At 38.5% G+C, this 22500-nt stretch overlaps 1 protein-coding gene across 6 annotated transcripts in view; it reads right to left on the bottom strand.

Moving 5' to 3' along the window:
- G2E3 (G2/M-phase specific E3 ubiquitin protein ligase) overlaps positions 1 to 22500 on the bottom strand; it is a 1254036-nt gene that overhangs the window by 1160537 nt on the left and 70999 nt on the right. For 4 of the 6 annotated variants that reach the window (XM_044073806.1, XM_044073803.1, XM_044073801.1 and 1 more), the window contains exon 3: positions 831 to 928. The exons of the other annotated variants lie outside the window; for them this stretch is intronic. In XM_044073806.1, the coding sequence (XP_043929741.1) occupies positions 831 to 928 (98 nt within the window). The remainder of the gene's footprint in view (positions 1 to 830; positions 929 to 22500) is intronic. 6 annotated transcript variants of the gene reach the window in all.

Raw genomic sequence — 22500 nt, 5'->3', positions numbered from 1 at the left:
TGTAATTTAGAATTCCTATTCCTTTCTTTGCCTATACTCTGATATCAACCCCTGATAGGGAAGGCAATCACTAGCCTACAATCCAAATGTCTTATTTGGCCTCTTCACAGTCCATCTTTCCCTCTCTATTTGTTCCCAAGACTTTGCATCCTTTTCCAGCTTCCTACAGTAAATTCCAGACCCTCTTGCTTATTCTTAGCACCCCTAATTGCAGTCATTCCTACCAGGAGAATCTTTCTCTATCCCCATGTTGGCTTCGTTCTTAGTCTAATTGACACTTAAGGAAAACAGGTCACAGAATATTATTTTCCTTAAGGATCTGCATCCAAATCCCATTCATTCCTTATTTCTTGAATTACTTCACTGCTTAATCACCATCCCTTTCAAATTTGAATTGTAGAATTCTGCTTGTATTATGTAAAAAAAAACTTTTTTTTAAACAAGAAACATCTTTATTAAATTATCACTTATGATATAAGCAACCATACATTTATATAAATGAAAAAAGACATTTTTAGTTGCAAACATTAATCACCTATAATCAATCCAGCCATTGTCAAACATTACACAGATCATTCAAATCCTGCCTTCTTTTAAACCCCATTCCGCCTCCAAAATGTTATTCTGCATGTATTGTTCCCCCAAGTCCCATTTTTTCTCCTCCTGGACAAGTATCCTTGCTGTATTATATTCTAAATGAAAAAAAGCTGCATCACTTGCTTTGTAATGCCACTACACTAAAACATGATTTCTGTCATAAAAAATCCACACACAGTATTAGCAGGTCATAAAGTAGACCACATAGTGGTTTAATGCAATACAAAACTTACCAAGCAACAATAATGAAGAGTGAGCTTATACTCTTCAAAAATCATCTTTTCACCATATTTGTCTGGGCAGTCATCACTCAGGCGACAGAAGACACATGCTATTTAAGAAAATCATGATGCAGTGAAATTAGCAAGGTCTACAATAAGGAAAAAATTCAAACATCTGAACTAGTTCTTACGGCAGAGTGAAACACCTCTATTTCATTTTAATACTGTTCAACAATTTAGTTCATCAGTGAAACAACGTTCTGCCAGCTAGTGCACAGCCTGCTGATAAATCAGTAAATGTAAAATTCAGCTGAACAAGAGCAGCAACAGCAAATAATGAAGTGGCACAGCACAATTAAAAACATTAACTTTTGTATACTGCATGGAAGAATCTTGGTGTGCACTGAAATGAATGCTATCTACTCAACTTTTGCTGGGCCAGAAAAATCATACCAGGAAAATAAACCATTTCAGAAAAAAGTACAACTATCTGAGGTACTTGCCATAATCACAGACTGATAAATTATGCAGCATCTTTGCAATCATTAACTTAATTAATATGGAGACTTATTTTTTTTGCCAAAAACTGTGTATTACAAGCCCTCCGCGAGTGGCTGGCTGGGTCACTCACTCAGTGCACAAACAATAATTTTGAGCCCAAGGAGATGAGAAAGCATGACCCCTGGAAAAAATAAAGGTTCTAGAAAGGACAAGAATTACGTATGGATTCCCCTAAACAGTATTCAAAATAAGAGTGCTTTACAAGGTAGTCATTGCTATTCCATCTAGCTAAGTGGCTAATTGTGAGGCTGCATCTCTCCTAAGGTGTTCTAGGATGCATGCACGGGAACCATAAAAGGTCATTGACTTACCCATGTGCAATACTTTGTAGTCAAATAATGAAATACACAACTTCAACTACCATAAATCCATTGCTATGCTAAAGCTCGTTCTTTGCATTGCTGTTAAACCAGCTGCGTAGTGATGTTACAAAGCAGTCTGCCCCACCAAGGCAAAGCTAACACTGGACCACTTATAACAGTATATGACTTTAATAGGTGTAGATGTGAGGGGATTCGGTCATCCATTGTTTGGAGTACCACAAACTTATGAGTATGTTTCATCTCGTTACAGCTTCACAGTCATTTGACTGAGGGAAAACATCAACCTAGAAATCTGCAGGCTGGGTGGAAGGCCCAGCAATCATTACCTGGATGACCATATAACATAGCTTGTAATACCTCAATGACCACACAATGTAGCTTGCAATACCTAGTGAAAAGTCTACTCTGGGGACTGGATGGCCTATACACATATCTACCAATGATGCATCTTGAAAAAAGCTGAAAAGGCAGTAATACATTTCATGTAATGTGATATGACGGATACCTGAAAGTCTTACTCTGAGATTTAAAAGAAACCATTAGTGCCAGTGAACCAGACTGAAATGGTCTGTTCCACCACATACAAAGTGCTCAAAGGAAATTAAACCAATGGTTGATCTGACTTTTTAATTCTTTCTCAAAGGATGCACAAGGTGTAAGCAGGACTCACATGGATTCCAAAAAAACAGAATGAAAAAGAAGGCAGTCACATCTTACATGCACTGCCCATTGCGACCCAAGGTAAAAAGTAGTGTTAGCAAAAAGACTAACTTAGCCAGAGTACAAAACAGCCTGCAACTCTGACATCTTCCTTGCTAATAAAACTGACATATTAAAAAGTTTTCCAAGTTAAAAAAAATTCAAAGAAACAGAAATTAAAAAAACTTAAGGATGGTTTTGTCATTACTTCTAAAACAGATTAAAAATGACAAACAATACAACTGCTTTCATATGGACTAGGGTGAAAATCCCTACAAGAAAAAAGTACATTTGTGCAAGATCTTACCAACCAGATATCGTACTTCTCATTACTGCAGTATTCTTGATATCCTGCCAAGGATAGCCAAGCCTCCAGCCGGCAAACCAAAGCCTTTACACCTGCTAGGCAAAGTACGTCAGAGAGAATGAGAGGCCTGGAGAGCTAGTAGTAGAGACTCATCTCCTTTATGATGATATGGTGATATGGACTGTCAGTTGCTGATGGAACCAAAGATCCTGGGACTTATTGTTGGAGGAATGTCACCAACCATGATCAGAAGCATTTATGTACAGCTCCTGAAAAGGGAGGGGAACCTGAAAGGCAGACCTGGATTCAAGGAAATCTGATTAATCCATTAGTGATGCCCAAGCTTGAGACAAGGTAAGATAGGAACCAGGTAGTCCACACGGTGGCAGTGCTGGAGCTAAACATACAGTCATGAGATACCACTGAAATTTCCTCACTTGGAGTTTGGCAAAAAGGAGCAATGGGATAGTGAATGCCATGTAACCCAGAGCCTGGAGAAATTTTCTTGCAGGAAGAACTGAAAGAGGAAGAGGAGACTGGAAATAAGCAGCCAAAGAGATGACTTTGGAAGGTGGGAGACGAGCTAATATTGGAAGAGTCAGAATTCTACAACCAAGAAAACACATGGCCCTGAGAGGGAGTCAACATAGACTTCTTAGATTGACAGTGAACCCCACACTGCCCAAAAGAAGCATAGTGAAGTATAGATTCTGAAGCAGGAGCTGTTGAGGGTGGCTTGAATTAAAAGATCATCCAAATAAGGGAATATTTAAATTCCCTGAAGTCTGCAGAAGGCTACCAAAGCAGCCAGACATTCGGTAAAGACCCTTACAGCTGTAGAAAAGCTAAAAGGCAAAGCAGAGAACTGACCATGAGAAGAAACAGAGAAACGCAAGAACTTCCTGAAAACAGGATGAACAGAAATCCAGAGAAACCAGAAAGTCCTGAGGAAGCAATAGACAACACCCTGGAAGAAGAGACTTTGAGAAAGATGTTGAGAAAAGACTGTTCTAGAATGGGTCTCCATGACTCCTCCTTCTTGGGAACCAGAAACAAACATTCTGGGGAAAAAAACTGGTCCCTGCTAATTCAAGGAAAGAGGTTGGACTGTTCACTGTTCCACCAGATCCTGCAGAACCAAAGGAAAATAAGGGAACTGGCAAGGAGGTGGCCGAGAAAGGCCGGAGAATTGAGAAAGGGACTTACAAGCCATAAAATAAATATTTTGGATAATGCAGAGTACCCAAACATCCGTGGTTATTTGTTGCCAAACAGGAAAAAAAATCAATCAGCCTGACAAAGGAATATGACTGAGGGGGAGGGGAACCTGGATGTCAGATCGAGGCAAATTTGTCAGAACAAGAAGGTTTTGGGCCCCCATAACTCTGAGTTGGCTTTGCCTGGGAAAATTAGTTTAGGATCCTTCTTGCTTCAAGCAGGCTGTCTAGGCTGCCTACAGACAAAAAGTAGATTCAGAAAGATAATTCCTGTGGGACTTTGGGACAGGGGAAACAAAGATTTGCTTCAGGTTCTGCATACGCTTTTCCCTTATCCTGAAGGGTTTTACACAATTCTGCAGCAGTTGTACTAGAGAGATTCTGGTTGTCTAAGAGGGAATCAAAGTTTGGCCTTAATGTCTTCAGTAAAGGCTTGAAGGTGCAAACATCTCCTCATGAAAGATCCAGATGCAACTGCCCTAGAAGCAGAATCACAACTGCATTTAACAGAATGGTGACCCACCTGAAAGGCAGAACTCAAATAAGAAAAGGCTGAAGTCTTACTATCCGAATCAGGCATATCAGTCAAACTCCCCCCTAAGCTGGGAGAGAAGAACCAAGACATATCTAGTCAGGTGAGCCTGATAAATAATGGCCCTGAAGGTCAAAGTCAGAGAAGTACCCCCCCCCCAATAACTCTCCATAGCACGGCTGCTCTTGTCAGAAGGTAAAAGCTTGGAAGAGGATAGCAGCTTGGATGGCTTATCTGTGGACATGGAAACAGCAGGATCAGATGAAGAACTTTTGTACAAAAGCTTGTGCTAGTCAGTGATTTTATAAAATCTGTCTAGCTTCTTAGGGTCCAGAGGTTGACAGCCAGGAGCCTGAGAAGCTCCAGAAAATGTATCAAAAGAGCAGCTAAAACAGGAGGGACAGCAGAAGGTCTGGATGATTCCATTTGCAAGAGTTCATATCATTTCTCTTGAGCATCAGAAGCCTTAAAGTGTTCTATTATGAAGACCACAGTATCCCCACAAAAGGTAGTTCTTCAAAGGAAAGAATCGGAGGTTAGTGAATCTTCTTCAGTTTCCAAAACAAGAGGAGATTGGATCTGGGAGGAATATGTCAAAGACTTTTCACCAGAATCCAACTCTTGACTTCTGGAAGGCCAGGAAGCATGAACAGGGACAGGCAACCCTTGTGAGGGTTTCACAGCCATAAGGACATTGAACAGCCCAAGTAAAATCCTGAAACTCTGAGAGGATCCTTAGCCACAGAAGCTTAAAAGAGCATCAGCTTTAACAAATCTAGGCGGTTCAGACCCCTGCCTAGATTTGATGAGGGTTTCAGGGACCACTTCCCTAACTAATATTTGGGAATCCACCCAATCCCCTCAGATATAAAAAAATCGGCCATGGCTCCCCCCTCTACATCTGCCCGAACTATGTACAGCCTCAGTAGATGTCTTGGTAGATAGATCTGCACTGACCTCCAACTGCGTTGCTACAAAGGAAACTGATATTGGCACCACACAGTCCTCTGGTTCGTCACCAACCCAAAAGAGATGTCCAGTGAAGGCTAGAACAGCAGAATAGTACATGCCTTTTTGGCTTTTCTCTTAAGTGGTGGATTCGGCCATGGTACCCTGAACCAATTACTTTAGACATTGGTTTTCTAAATAGAGAGGGATAGCATACAACTGCACCGTGTCTTAGGGACAAACACCTGACAAATCTCACACGGAGTATGGTTGTGTGTGGCACCCAGGGGGATTTCTCATGTCTATTTTTATGGGGAATCTGCCACCCATACTCATTTTCACTTTCTGGATGATAAGAAAATAAACTATGAGAAGGGGGGGGGGAGGAATCCCAATGGCGCACGTTTAGAAGCCTATGTAAATGAACCAACTATGAACGGCATACAGACCAAATTTAGAGGTAGCATTTGGATTGGTGGCAAAGTAGTTCCGAGGAATCGGCATCTGTACATCACATATGTACTTCATGCCTTGCCCGTAGGATATATGTCTGATGTACAATGCCTGGAAGATTAAAAGGCTGGCAGGATCTTCAGCTATCCTCAGCAGGAAATCCCAAGAGTAAAGAATATTGCAACAGTGATGAGGAAGGACATCATATGAAATTCAGGCTGAAGAGACAAGGGTAGTCTTTGAAGGAGTTCATGTAGACAATTCAGAGCAGTATACTTTAAAGAAAGCCCTTAAGTGTGACTGGTAGTCAAGTTAATTAGTCTAATGAAACAAGGAAAATTAATTAAACCAAATAATCTCTTCTTTTAAATAAAAAAGTTTGTCATTTAAGAATGCTTCTTTACTACCTAACCAAAGGGAGAAAGAAAAGTTTCCAATTAAGCAACAAAACTTCAGCCTAGAAGATGAAAATGCAGCAGGCAACACTGGAATTCCTGTGCTTTCTGCTGCATCAGAAAACCTTTCCCGAAATAAACTACCAGAAACCATTCTTTATCTGATAGCAGGGATCAAAGGCAGATGCTCCTCATTAATGACGCCCAATTATAATTACTTGAAGTCTTTTTTTTTAGTTTTATTCAGTAGAGTGAGTGCTGGGTATATATACAGAATATTTTGCTGCAATGTGAGGCAGTGATCTGATGTCCCATTCAGAACTATGAAATAGACCACTGTCCTCAGAAAACAAAGAAATCCTATTTTGGCACTGCTCAAGCAAATTAGACAAATTGGATCATCACTAAATTTAGCTTCCCCTCATTGGTTGGTCTCTTTAATCTCTTCTTTGCACCCATCACTGTTTTTTTCCCCCTTAAAAATTAACAGCAACAAATGTTTCCAAAGATTCAGAGACCGCATTAACTATGTTAGCCACATGACCAGTCTGCAAAACTGGTGTTATCTTTGTGTTGCTTAGCTTATGATTCACAAGCAAACTATAAAACCATTTGGAAAAAGACAACTTTGAAAGCACTAACAGGCTAAGTAATAGCCGGTACTTCTGGTGGACCAAAGCTTAGCTCGGTCTGTAAAATGGTCTTGAAACACAGGACCAGACAAAAATCCAGGTGTAACACCAGCTCAAGTCACTAGCATCAGCTGTCAGCACTTGTATTTGAGGGAAAAAAAAAACAATGCCTGATAAAATTCAGCTTGGTGGACGCAAGTCTAACTAGAACCAAAACCAAATGCAACTCAGTCCACTGGTATGCCAACTGCCACAGACAAATGTTAACATCTCTTCATATGCAGTTTATCATTTAGCATAATCGTGACACCGAGTGATATGACTGTCACCTAAACAAGGGCACCCAATTCTGCATGCTCTCATCTGTCAAAAAGAAAGACTCTGCTGAACCATATATCCAAGTAGGACCCATAAATGATTTTCTGTTAAAAGTAGAAAATCTGACTTTTCCTTGAACATCCCTAGATAAAGCAGTCATCCAGATAAAGATAAACGTGGGTCTAACTCAGCCCAAGGGTTACAAAAGCTACAGCGCAAATGCTTGTTAGGTACAGCATTATATTTTTTCTAAATACTAAGACGGGGCATTTTTCTCAGTAAGAAGAAAATTCAAACACGCAAAAACGTTCATTGGAAAATCGATATTTAAAAATATTCTGCACAAACTGAGTTCAGCAACATATACAACTTCTAGATTTAGACTAGCAGACATGAATTCAAACCAGCAAATAAATCAACACAATATTTTATATCCCCATAAATCACTGTAGCTTGTAGGAACTACACAAAGTTACATAAAAATTGTCAGCCTTAAAACTAGAGACTGTCAACACAGGTGAGAAAAGTCAGAATAAGGCACACAAAAATGGAATCTTTACTTTAGGTAGATAAAACAAATGAACTTGCCATATTACATGACCAGTTTCGGGGCCTACTACACTGGCTGTTGCTATTCTTCCAATATCCCCAGTGTGAAGTAATCCAAACATTTTCTCTACTTCCTATACATGGGAACACCCATTCAGAGTTTATTTACATTAGTTTACCAGGAAGGTCCGACTGGGCCAGAAACCCATTTACAGCAGAGGCCCGGGGAGAAAAGCTCCACAGAAATACAAGTAATGCACAATAATTAGATAGCACAAGTGAATCAAGACACAGGGAAAGGCTAAATATTAAATTATCAGAAAGCAGAGTCCTGAAGCATCTAGATGCCAGAGGAGCAGTAACTCCTGGAATCTCACACCAAGCAATGTTTGGTGGAAGTGTGACTCACCACCAGTGGCCAATGCACAAATGTCACCAACACAGACAATAGCCCAGTCCTTCTGAAGTGACTTCAGAGAACAGCATTTTCCAACAGGTAGTCCACCACTTGATAACATACAGAACAGCAATTTACTTATAAACAGTTTTGTTCAACTGTTTTTGACATTATATATCTAAAACATATACATATATAAAATATATAAAAAAACATACATAAAAAATGCACACACACACACAATATATATATATATATATATATATATATATATATATATATATATAGTACTTGCGTATTATCGCAACCAGATTTTTACGGAGGCGTTAGTGTGACTGTTCTCGGACAGCAAGTGTATGTAATACAGAGAAGGGTTATTAAAGTTTAAGTACTATTGTTTCATACTGTCTAGGCAGCAGGACCTAGAATAACAGCAAAATTCCTGTTCCTGTTTATCGCGTATTACCGACCTTAACTGTCGGTGAAGTGAAATGAAAATAGGTGGTACTACACGAAAGTCCTTACTGTTAGGACAAAAGTCATTGTTCATCAGAATTACATATACCAAGAGACCACGACTCGTACTTGTTGGACTGACTTTCAGGACTGTTAGGGTTTCCTTACTTTTGTATTGAGACTTTCCACAGCTCAGCATATATTTGAGGTTAGCATACCTTTTCAGTGGTCATGGTGCAATTAGGCAGTTATTCTCCTGCCGTGTCTTGTCTGTAAAAGCGTACAATGTTATCCGTGAAAAGGGAAGTTTCCCACACTCCACGGATTTTACTTCTCTTGTCCTTCATAAAATGTTTTTGCCCTAAATCACCGAGCACTGCAGTCAGTAATTGAAAACAACAAGCATTGCAGGCAGTCAGCAGAGCCATGTGTTACCATTTCATAGTACCTGAAAAGTGCTTGTGATTGCAGACCAATGTTTTTAGCAATACACATAACTTTACATTGTATACTTGCTCGGCTTGTCTCAACACCAATTTCCAGGTCAATACAATAAAGCATGCAGGTTGAAATAATTGCACATCACATTTGTTTCACAACATGTGCTGCCCCGAGAAAGAACCACGCAGCAGGCGGATTTGAAAGAAGGTAAATGCTGCCAGTGAAGTGCAGAAAGAAAGATGAGCAGCATGTTTTTATCAATGTTATTGGCATCACTACAGATAATATAGTATATGGACACAAGTTACTCCACATTTCTCCAACATTAATGACAATATTTCAAGATCTTTATGAGTCACAACCGCGAATATCTGGTGGCGATAATACGCAAGTACGAATATATATAAAAAAAAAAATTATATATATATATATATATATATATATATATATATATATATATATATATAAAAAATGTATAAAAGCATAACATTTATATGAAAAAGAACACTGGCAGAAAGAGTCTCGAGAAACACCGGACACAAAATGTTGAGTAAAAGCAGGACTTTAACGCTAAATAATTCCAATAATCGATGTGAGTGCTTTCGTTAAAACAATGTTAACTTCATCAGACAAAAGTCAATATGCATATCCAATGTTTAAACACCTTTTAAAACAATCTGATTGGACACAGAGAACCAGCTAAAACATCAGTAAGATGAATTGATATAATTAACCCTTTGCTAACTGTTGCAACACTTCACATTTAAAAAATATGTACTGTGAATACTTCTAGAAATTAAATCTGTAAAAAAACTGAATTGTTTTTACTAAAGACAAAGTTGAACTATTGAAAACCTTATGATAGGGTTTCTAAAAGCAAAGCTTTAAGAATAGTACACAAACTAAATTAAAAACATCTTGCAGCTTACCCAACATATGGGTCACCTTTATCAGTATGTAGGTCTTACTAACTAAGCCTACACTACTCAGCATGCTGATCTAAAAGGAGAAACCAGCGAATAGACTAATTTTAACACCCCACAATGTCTACCTTCGGCTTCAATTTTGGACGAGTCTGCAGAGGGAAATCAAACCAGTTTGCATGCACCGGAAATTACGCAAACTGAAAGCAGGAGCTTTGAAACAGCAGCAGGACCGAACGATCAAGATCGAGGACCAATTAGGATCATTCCCCAACTTCATACAGCACAAACCGAAAGTAGGAGCTTTCAAATAGCAGCAGGACAGAATGGTCAGCATGGATGATTAACTAAAAACATTCCCCAGCTCCAGGAATGGTTGCAGGCAGGAATATCATTTAAAAATAACACAGAACAAAACAAAACGCTCCTTTAGAAGGTAAGCTTACAGAATTTGATTCTAAACTTTCCCTTTTCAAAAAGCTTCAACTTGAAAACGCCTACCTGAGGGAATGCACAAGATTGAAAGTGGTTCCCAAAGGTTTAAGGGTATGGCGTTTTCCTACAGGGCTACAACATGATCCAGCCCAGTACAGTGATTTAATCAAACTTTTTGACAGATGTGTCTTGGAACTTTTAGACCTTTTGCTAAAGCACAACAATAATGAACTAGCCCTTTTGTTTGATGAACTTGCTATAATGGACAAAGTTATTCGTGAGGACAAAGAATATCATAGCATGAAATTTTAACATTACAGAATTGTTAAAAGCATTGATCAACATATTACAAAGTTAAAGGTTGGAAAGTTGAGTAAATTGGATAGGGGTATCATTGATTATGCGAACAGTACTGCCTATCCAAAACCTCCTGGTTCGTATAGGAAACCTAAGAGTCCATCCGAGGAGGGCAGAAACCCATCTCCTCTCCCCCTTGATTTAATGAACAGCAACAAACCTAGGTTTGAAAGGTCTTATGAAGTAGTTTTAAACTACGATGGTGAATATCCGAAATTAAGGAGGAGTGAGAAAATAAAAAACAAAGGCTATTACAATAACAGGCAACAGCCCCAGGCGGGGTTTCACCCTTTGGGGTTTCAGGGAGCCAGGCCGAAAAACAAGACTTAGATCTTCCCTTAGTTAAATGATACCAGTACTGAATTTCCTGTTAATGGAAATTCGAGAACTGAATGATCATTTAGAACAGTATCAATGCATGTACAGTGATTTATAATAACCAGAAAGATTTTGCAGTGTATAATTATTCTAAGTTATGTATAGATGAGGCTATGGCCGCTCTACAAGGGAATGACTTTTGCATCTACTAAAAAGTTCAATGTTGTAGACACATTAACAGATTTAAAAAATGTATTTAAGAAAATTGAATTTGTGTTTAATGCAAGATACTATGTTGCAGACCAACATTAACACTAGCAGTTCCACCTATAACCCCCCCCCCCCCTTTACACCGCAAACTGGTAATGCATGAGAAATGTGAGCTTGAACTATACAATTTAAATTCACTAAACAAGAACAAACACAGGCAAGCACGCAATTTTGTCAACATGAACCAGAATGAACGTGACCAGTTGTTAATGCTACAACAGCATGATGTAAGAGTTATGAAACCTGATAAGGGAGTGGGGTGGTAATTATGGATGTTACTATGTATACATCAAAAATGTTATCTATTCTGGACACGAATTACAGACAGGTGTCCTAAATGAATTAAACACTGCATACAAGAAAACTTATGGCCAACTAACGGACATATTTCTTGAGAAGGATAGATTTTTCCCTATACAATTATTTAAACATCATTAGCCCAAGAGTCCCAGTGTGTTTTGGAATCCCTAAGACTCAAAAGTCTTTTAGATCCACCTATGAGACCCTTAGTGGACGGCAGGGATTCCATCACCGTGGCTTCTGCTCAATATTTAGGCCACAAGCTTAGGAAAATACTGCAAAAACAGGTATGCAAGGATTCCTGGATTTTCTTAGAGCAGGTCAACAGAGTTGAGTACAAGAACAATATATTGGTCATAACAGATGTCAAAGATTTGTATACTGTCCAATCTTGACTGGGTTGGAGATTTGTTACTAGAACACAAAGTAAATCAGGAGAAGATTAATTTAATTTTAGAATTAGTCTTAAAGAGATAATTACTTCTCTTTTAATGACATACTTTTTGCAAACAACTGGAGTGGCCATGGGTTCAGCTTGTGGAGGGGCATTTGCGAACATGGCCATGGCACACAGAGGAAGATTTGTTTTCAAATCCCAATTTTATCCCAGTGTTAAGTTGTACTTCTGGTTCAATGAGGATATCAGTTTAATTTGGAAGGGGTCTTCTTTCGAGCTGGATGAGTTTTTACAGTACCTCAACATTACAACTACATTCTTAAGGTTCACTTGGGTAATTCATTTGACCCATATGAACTATTTATATGTACACTTGTTCAAAGAAACACTTAATGGCAGGTACGCCAACAAGAATTCACAGAAAAGAAACCTATTCCAAATCTTTTCTGCATTCTACCAGCTCCCACCCCAAATATCAAAAGAGGTCAGTGGTAAAAGGGCAACTTGTTCGAGCTACCTGCATGACCTCTGGCGAAGAGGACTTTATAGTAGAGTGTAGTAACTTGAAATCGAAGTTTGAAAGAAGAGCCTACCCGGCTGAATTACTTAAGGAGTTCATTGATGAGGTCACGCAGAAAAGAAAAATAGGTCACTTTAAACCCATAGATGGTGTCTACACTCCTGGCAATAGTACATCTGTCATTGGGATTAAAAGACTGGATGAAAATACAAGCCCCTTACCCAGATCTCTCAGAGTTACCTACAACTCAGACTCTTATAGCTTGAAGTCAATTTTTAGTAAAAAGTGGGACCATTTTAATGGAAGATAGGGATATCATAACACATCTGGGCTACAAACCAGTAACATACAGAAGAGGTCCGAACCTAAAAGATCTCCTTAGAAAGGGACACACTCGCTTAACAACCAGCCGGTATGGCATGTACAAGTGTGAATCATGTAAATAAGATTAAAACTGGTATTAAGTTTTTAATTGACATGGTCTTTAAAGTAAAAGGGAGGTACAATTGCTCTTCCAAAGCAGTTGTTTATGTGGCGACATGTGACTAGTGCTCAGCATTTTAAATAGGCAAAACAGAGAGAAAATTCAGGGCAAGTTCTACGAACATGACTATGCCATTAGGAAAAACAACATGAACAATGCACTAGCTAGGCACATCCACAAAAATAACAGCCACAGCTTCAGTTTTATGGCTATCGACCATGTTATAATTAGTGACGAGATACCTTGGGGGCTCCAATTGCAGTTAAAAAGAATTGAGATGGCAGATTCTCCTACATGCAGACAAATGGCCTGGCATCAATGACAGGACGTCCATCACTCCTGTATTAAAACTGAAAGCATTGGAAAGGAAAAATAGCACAAATTTAAATACCCTGCACAAGCACCATTAGAAAAAAGTGCTAACTTTTTTTTAGTTTGTGTACTACTCTTAAAGCTTGGCTTTTAGAACACTATCATAAGGTTTTCCATAGTTCAACTTTGTCTGTAGTACAAACAATTCAGCTTTTTTACACATTTAATTTCTAGAAGTATTAACAAAAAATATTTTTTAAAATGTGAAGTGTTGTTGCAACAGTTAGCAAAGGGTTAATTATATCCATTCATCTTAGTCATGTTTTAGCTGGATCTGTGTCCAATCACATTGTTTTAAAAAGATATTTTAAAAGGTATTTAAACATTGGGTATGCATATTGACTTTTGTCTGATAAAATTAACATTGTTTTAACAAAAGCGCTCAAATCGATTTTATTGGAATTATTTAGCATTAAAGTTCTACTTTTACTCAATATTTTGTGTAAGGTGTTCCTTGGGACCATTTCTGCCAGTGTTCTTTTTCATTCGGTTCATTTACTGCCTTGTCATTTTCCATATATAATTTATATATATAGGTTCATAGGTAGGTACCAGGCTATCGACCCAAGGACGTACATAAGCCTAGCCAGCAAGGTTCCATAGCTTACGCCACCGAAGAAAGTTATTTTCCTGTGCCACTGTCCAGCAGAGAGACAGAAGTGATCCCCGGGGTGTATTTCCTATTTCTCATCCACTCATCAAGATTTTTCTTGAAGAGTGCTAATGAAGAACTTTGCTCGACATAGATGAGTAGCTTGTTCCAGAGTATAGGAAGTCTCTGGGACAGGAATCTATCCCTCCAGCATGTCCTGTTTATTGTGGTGACAAGGTTTAGGTCCCTAGAGTGTGTAGCTCAGAGGGATTGGGATTTCTTTAGGTGTAGCATGTCCAGTTGTAGGTTTGACATAGCTTTATATGTTAGGCAGAGATCACCTAGGAGAAGGCGATATGCTACAGAGTAAAGCTGGAGTTTTGTGAGGCGGTCAATGTAGGGCATTTAAGGCCAGTAATCCTCTTTGTGAGGTACTTCTATGGCCTTTCCAGCTGCTTCAGATGTCTTGTGAAGTACATTCCAAAAGGGGCATTGTAATGGGTCTAATGAGTGATGAGTAGAGGGGAACAATGACCTCTTTTTTTCCTGGATGAGAACCCTTTTATGATGGAGGTGTGCCATGTAGAAGGACTTCCTGACTACTGTGGCAATGTGACTATCAAAGGAGAGACTACTGTCCACCTGGGTCCCAAGGTCTCTTATCACGCATTTGGTGTTAAATTGCTGCCTATGTGGTAGTTCATGGGTACAGAGTTTTTACCAAAGGGGATGACACTGCACTTTTTGGCATTGAGCTTGAGGCCATGGCTCTGACACCAGGCATCTGTCTCAGTGAGGTCCTTCTGTAGGATGTCCACATCATTTGGGGACTTTACTATAGCTCCTAGTTTTCAGTCATCTGCGAACTTCGTTAGCCTGTACTTCAGAGAAGTAGATACCAAACAGGAGAGGTCCCAGGACGGAACCCTGTGGTACTCCACTTGTCACTGCTTTGAGGTCGGATTTGGAGTCTGCAACTTTTACAGTGTGGGTTCTGTCAGTGAGCCAGTTGGCAACCCATCTTGTGACGTAGAGATGTATACCTAGTTTAGTGAGTTTAGCTATAATTCCAGAATGGGGGATGGTGTTGAAAGCCTTGGTGAGGTCAAGATAGGCTGTGTGAACCACCTTACCCTCATCCACAGCTTTGGTGACTGCCTCAAAGAAGTTGATCAGGTTCAGGAGGCATGATCTGCCTATCACAAACCAGAATTGGGTGGGATCAAGAGTTTGGAGGTTACCAGTGTCTTTGGTTACGAGTTCCATGATGATACATTCCATGACCTTGCAGACCAGGCTCGTCAGGCTAACAGGTCGATAGTTCCCGAGATCAGTGGTGGCTCCCCCTTTGTGGAGTGGGATAACGGTTGCTGTGCGCCATTCAGTGGGCACAAAGCCTGATGCGAGGCTATTACTGAACATGGTGCTTAAGCGAGGAGCCAGTTAGTTCTGAAGTTCATGTAAAACGCAGCCTGGGATGTTGTCCGGTCCCCATGGATGCTGTGTTTTTGGCTTTAGAGAGTGCAGCTTTTACCTGCATAAATGTGATTACAGGGACTCTGCATTCTTCCTGTATAGATATGGGCCCTTTATGGGGTGAGAGGGGGGTAAAGTTAGCACTGAACCCATCTACCAGGATGTTGGCAATATCAGTTGGTTCTGTAATTTCCGTGCCTTTGTGCTGCAACTCGGAGCAGATCTGGGTGTTGCCATCTAGATTCTTGACAGCTATAGAATGCTTTGTGGTTGTCCTTTGATTTTGTGAGGATTTTGTTTTCGTAGCTAGCTTTGGAGGATCTTATAAGGGATCTCAGCTTCTTACGGAGGCTGACCAGGGAGTTCCTCCACTCAAGGGATTTTACTTTTTGCAACAGTTTCTTCCTTTTGTTGTACAGTTTGCTTATGGCAGGGGACCACCAGATTGGCTTCCTTTTTTTGGAGGATAGCGTCTTGGTTCTGTTTGGGATAGCACGATCCATGCACTTGTGTACGTGCTTATAGAGTGCATTTGTGTAGGATTCAGCAGTTGTAGCTGGATTGTCCATCTGCATGGGTGTCATGAAGTTCACCACTTCTGTTTGAAGAAGCATGAAGTTGGCTTTGGAGAATTTTTTTCTGTGGTTTCCTTAATGGGGAGGGGGGGGAGACGGGATGTGGATATCAAGGGTGATAAGCTTATAGTCGGATCGGACCAACGAGGAGTTGACTTCAGGTGTGGAACACCGGGTCACTCATGTTGGTAATGACTAGGATATTGTTGCCCCTGGCGGGGGTGCGGATAAGCTGATCTAGGGGCATTGGAGTTAATGAATTCCAGAAAGCATTGAGCTAAGGAGTTGGTATATGAGTAGTTTTCCCAGTTAATGGTGGGGTAGTTGAAGTCGCCCATTATTAGGGTGTTTGGTTGAACCCTAATATTATCCAGTACATCAAGAAAAGAGGAGTGGGAATCCTGGGGCATGGTGGAGGGATCTGTAGCAAGCTACAATTTGGACTGCAGTTTTGCCCATAGTTAGTTGCACTTGGATAACCTCGGATGCATTATGCTGAGCAACTAGCCTGGAGGTGTGGATATCCTTAATGAATATGGACACACCTCAGCCATTGGTGCTTTGGTCCAGGTTACATGGCCGAAAAGTGTGGTACGAGTTATAGCCTGGTAGTGCAGGGGTGCTCTCTGGAGCCTTGAACCAGGTCTCAGTCACTGCACAGATATCGATGTTCTCCATTTTAAGGAGTGCATTTTGAGATTTAAACTTCAAGCATTGAGTAGCATTACCCTCAGTTTTTGCTTGCCTGTTCCGGTTATGGTGGAGAATTTGTTATTTGGACCTTGCCTAAAAAAGGCACTATAGGGGCAGCAAGGGTCTCAGCCAGTATATATTATATAGGTTTATGTATTTTATATATATTTAGATACACATACACACATATATATATATATATATATATATATATATATACACACACACACACACACACATATATATATATATATATATATATATATATATATATACACATACACACACACACACTTCAACATTTTCGTCCAGTAGACTTCTTCAGAATAAACTTCCATCTTTGTGTCGTACATTTATACAAATACATAATCAAATAAAACAATCCAATAATTCAATCAAATAAATACTTCATAAAAATGTTTTCAAAAACCTAATGAACTTAAATGCATTTTATACCGTATTTTAATACTTAATGTTTTCTTTTACATATTACCTATGAATAGCTTTATCTTCCCATTTTCCTGTTTACCAAAAAGCACTTTATATTAATATCATTTAAACCAGGTGGGCATCCGCCCACAACCTCAGCTGCCATAATGTTTTTCTCTCTATCTTATTTTTCATATTCCCACCTCTTAAATCTTTAAGATGTTCTAAAATCGAAAATGTACACTTCTTATATGACTGACTTTATAGAATGTCTATAAAGAGCATTATTTTAATCTTTGCTCTTAAAATAATGCTCTTTATAGACATTAAGTCAGTCATATAAGAAGTGTACATTTTGATTATGCCAACTGAGGTTGAGGGCGGATGCCCTACCTGGTTTAAATGATATTAATATAAAACGCTTTTTGGCAAACAGGAAAATGGGAAGATAAAGCTATTCATAGGCAATATGTAAAATTTAATCTTTGCTCTTACCCGCGGTGGTGGTGCTGCTGTAGCATTGTCGCCTCACAGTAAGACGCTGTCCGGTTCGATTCTCAGCTATAGTGTCTTATGCTTGAATGGGCATATCTTCGTTGAAGGTTGTGCATCAGGCCTGGCAAGCCGGTACGTAAAAAATAAACTGCCAACCATTAGCGGACCGGAGTTTCGCTGTGGCGACCCCTAACCGGGAAAAGCTGAAAAAGACAAACAATTTTAATCTTTGCTCTTAATTGCATAACAATGCTCCTTTATGCGTTTACTAACGCTTCTAGTTGTCATACCTATACAATAGGCTGCACGGCCTGAGCATAAAGCAATACAGACTACATTACTGGTCAGACAACTATATCTACCAGTAATACTGATGATTTTATGATAATGTTCTTGTTATAGTATTGGAATCTCAAGCAATTTTGGGACACCAGCTTACAGAAATCTTCTCTGAGCAGCATGCGTGAACAATCTTTTATGTGAATGCCAGTGACTGAAAACATGAACACAAAAGCTGCATGGAATTGCCTGGCTAAAAGGATATCAGCCAAGATACTACAGTGCTTAGGAATAATTCCTCTCTATCATCAAAGCATAATTATTAATATAAATAGTTATACTGAAAATAATTCCTCTAATAATCAAATGTCAGACAACAGATGCAAACTAGCTAGAAGACTTTGCAGTGGGTTTTTAGAATTGTCAGCTCAGCCTGCTATTAGAATGAAGCTGGACAGAAAAAGTCACAGCAGCCTGAAACAAGCGTCACACACTGATGTATTATAACAGCAGGAATGGCTCTTCTATTAGAAGTTGTATAAAACATGCATTAACCAGTACTTTTCTATTTCTATCAAAACATTCCTTAACTATATGTGTTGTTGTGTCTTTCGGCTTTTCCCAGTTAGGGGTCGCCACAGTGGAACTCCGGTCCACTCATGACTGGCAATAGATTGTTACATGCTGGCTTGCCGGGCCTAACGCACAAACTTGAACGAAGGAACACCCATTCAAACATGTCGCCACACAGAAGACGCTCTGAGAATTGAACGGGCAACATCTAACTGAGGCGACAATGCTACCGCAGCACCACCACCACAGTAGTAAACAATGCAAATGTAAAATACATGATTTGTAAAATGTACATGTATGCCATAAACAGCAAAGAATCAGAAAAAGTATATTGTTCTATTTCACACATTATCTATAGAATGAATGACAGGAACAGATGTTGTGCCTTGCATATACATGCTGCAAAGCTGCGGAATTTAATATGAAGTTTTTTTTTAAAGCTTTTGTATTGTTCTACTTTGTAAGTTGCAAACTTTCATTAGTTCTGAATTATTCAACAGCAATATAAATATGAACTGCAACTGTAACAATAATAAATAGCCTTTCTCATTAGAAATGTTGTGATAGACAATTAAGCAGTAAGAACATATGATAAAGCAAGCTAAAGAAAGGAATGCTAACTCTGTACGTGTCACTAAAAAGGGAAAAAAGCTGTTATAGTAGTAAAAGGAATAAACCTGTTATAGTAGTAACTTTTAAAATAGTCTGTTCACAAGCAATTTTAAATAAATGTATAACCAAATTTGGACACAATGTATGTCTAAACAGGAAGAGCTGTATCTTTCAAAATTGTATAAAACCCTGTCCTCGTCTGTAATCTTTGTCAGTCAGTAAAACAAACCAAATACAAAATAAAATCAACTGGATTGGCTTGCTTTGCTAATCATTTATTCTTTTATTCTAACTGCATGTATTTTTTTTCCTCATAGGTGCAGTGCTTGTAAATACGTTTACAGTTCTAAATTAATAAAGTGTTCCTCCATGATGTATCTGCATGCACTGCAACTATAACATTTGAACATTCCTTTACTTTTATTAGTAACTGGAGACGAGACAAAAGTTTCATCTACATGCAACAAACTTTTAATAGTGCTACCCTTCTTATATATAAACTTAGGCTCATCTCCCAAAATAGTATTTAAGTCATTACTACTTGCTATTAGTTTCCAATTACTTTGTATAACTGATTTTATATTTTCACTATCTACTGTCATCTGTAAAACACATCTAAGTAGAGATTCGCTATGCTTGTTTTTACTATTCAAATTGTTTGAGATTAAACCACTAGTTAGAATGGGGGGGGGGTCTCGTAATAGTCTATTTTTTCTCTCTAAAGCTATTTCATCCAATAGCTTAATGGGGTAACCCCTATTAAAAACAGATTAGTGATGAATGTAACTTCATTAAAATCTTCATCCACACTCACCATTCTTGATGCTCTAATATACTGGCCCTTAGGGATATTCCTCTTCATAAAATTGGGATGTTGACAACTATAATGCAAATAGTTATTTACATAAGTTTTTTCCTACATATTTTACTCAAAAATCTCATTTCATCAGTATTCCAAAAAAATGGTACATCAAGGACACTTGTTTACCAATATTCCCTACTGTAAATTGTAAAAAAAAAATGCTACTAGAATGAAATTCTTCTAAGAAGGACGCCAAATTGATGTCTGTACCTTTAAGAATGAAAAAAAAGATAATTAATAAATCTACATTAGAACAATATCTTAGGAAAAAACAAAGTTGGTAATGTAGCCTTTTCCCACCAGCCCATAACCAATCCTCCAAAGGATGGGGCAACTGTGGTCCCCATCGCTACACCTTTTAAATGTTTAATTGCTTTATTTTCAATAAAAACTATATTTTCCAATAGGAGTACTAATAATGCTTGGTATAATTTCATAGCAGCTTCATTCCAAGTGGTATATTTTTGCAAAAAATTAACCACAAACTCAACACCTTCTATCTGACGAATAGAAGTGTAAAGTGATGTAACATCTACAGGTAGCATAGTGAACTCATTACCATCTGCGTTAGCTGTACTCGGAGAGAAATCTCTTATTTTATCCAAAAACCACCAAGAGTCATCTATAAAAAAGAGGGCAAACTCTGAACCATCGGATTTAGAATAGCATCCAAATATAAGGAAATGCCCTCAGTAATGCTACCTGATGCTGACATAATCGGTCAAAAGGGAGAGGGGGTTCATTTTTATGTAATTTGGGTATACCAAAAAGAGTAAACCCACCTTTCCATTTTCTACTAAAAGATAGTTATACAACTCAAGAGATAAATCACCATTTATTAAAATGTCATATAAACAATATTCCACATATTTAAAACTTCTCTCAATGGTGTTCTAAGTGACTTCACAATATTAATAACCAAAAAGGAGCAAGTCCAAATTTGAAAATCAAAAAATGAAATTCTGTACACTGGAAGAGTAACAAATCAATGAACAAATCAATGCTGGAAGTAAACTGAACTCAAAGTAGATGAAACACACATTTATTAACGCCACACAAAAAAAGAAAGAAATGCGTTTTCGTCCAAGTTTCCCTCAGACTTCATCAGATTAAACAATTGACAACAATTACAGCTGATATATATTATATATATATATATATATATATATATATATATACACACACACACACACACACACACACACACACACACACACACCTTACTTAATACAATTACTATTGCATTTAAAGACCGTGGTGGTGGTGCTGCAATAGCATTGCTGCCTCACAGTAAGACGCTGTCCGTTTTGATTCTAAGCTAGGGCGTCTTATGCATGGAGACATGCACGAATGGGCGTACCTTCGTTGAAGGTTGTGCATCAGGGCTGGTAACTCTGCACCAAATAATCAACTACCAATCATGAGCGGACCGGAGTTGCGCTGTGGCGACCCCTAACCGGGAAAAGCAGGAAGAGACAACAACTATTGCATTTAAAGCCACAGTATTTAAAAACATAAGTGTACATAAAAACTATAAAAATAGAATTTTAAAAATGAAGCAGAACATAAAACAAAATTGAACTGTTTTAAAATTTGTAATAAATACAATTCGTACAATATATATTTTACACAGACATACACATATATATATATATATATATATATATATATATACACACACATTTACATATACATACATATACACACACACACACACACACACACACACATTTACATATACATACATATATACACACACACACACACATTTATATATACATACATATACACACACACAATATATATATATATATATATATATATATATATATATATATATATATATATATATATGGGTCTACTTTAACAGCGAGCGTCTGAATGGCGAAACCCAGTACGTCGAGACTGAATGTCCGACATTGCAGTTACACGAAATGTGTACTGATAGACAATCAAATCACCGACAATTAAATATGTCCAGAGTTATATGTGCTGCACTGTCATAAACAAACACCCAAACAAGTATAAAGTCTGTCTATTGATGTACGACATGACGTCAAGATGGCGGAGACGTCGGAATATGCACCAGGAATCCTGGGAGATGTGTATTCTTGTATTCAATCGCAAAGAGGTAAACAAATGCTATTAATCGAAGGATACCTCTATTATTTGGAAAAGAATCACCTAAATAGGCGTTATTGGGGATGTAAGGAGAAGATAGTACAGAAATGCAAGGGTAGAGCGGTCACTGTGTCTGTTACTGAAGGTGAGGAACTGTTACGATCTGTAGGACATCACCACTCTGCCGATCCTACTGTACTTTGCCCGGACCTTAATATCAGAATTCAATTTGTACCGTTGCACTTCAGTAGGGATAATCCGTGTGGTATAGTTGATCTAGCTACGGCATCTACATCACTAGAGTCTGTGCATGCCGTACCAAGTAGAAAAGCTCTCCTTCAAACAATTGGCAGAGCTGCGAGAAAAGAAAA

This window comes from Protopterus annectens, chromosome 6.part0, assembly GCF_019279795.1.
Source record: "Protopterus annectens isolate FY-2018-M chromosome 6.part0, PAN1.0, whole genome shotgun sequence".
Classification (NCBI taxonomy): domain Eukaryota; kingdom Metazoa; phylum Chordata; order Ceratodontiformes; family Protopteridae; genus Protopterus; species Protopterus annectens.
Note: the sequence above shows the minus strand (reverse complement) of the source record. Positions and strands in the feature narration are given on the sequence as shown.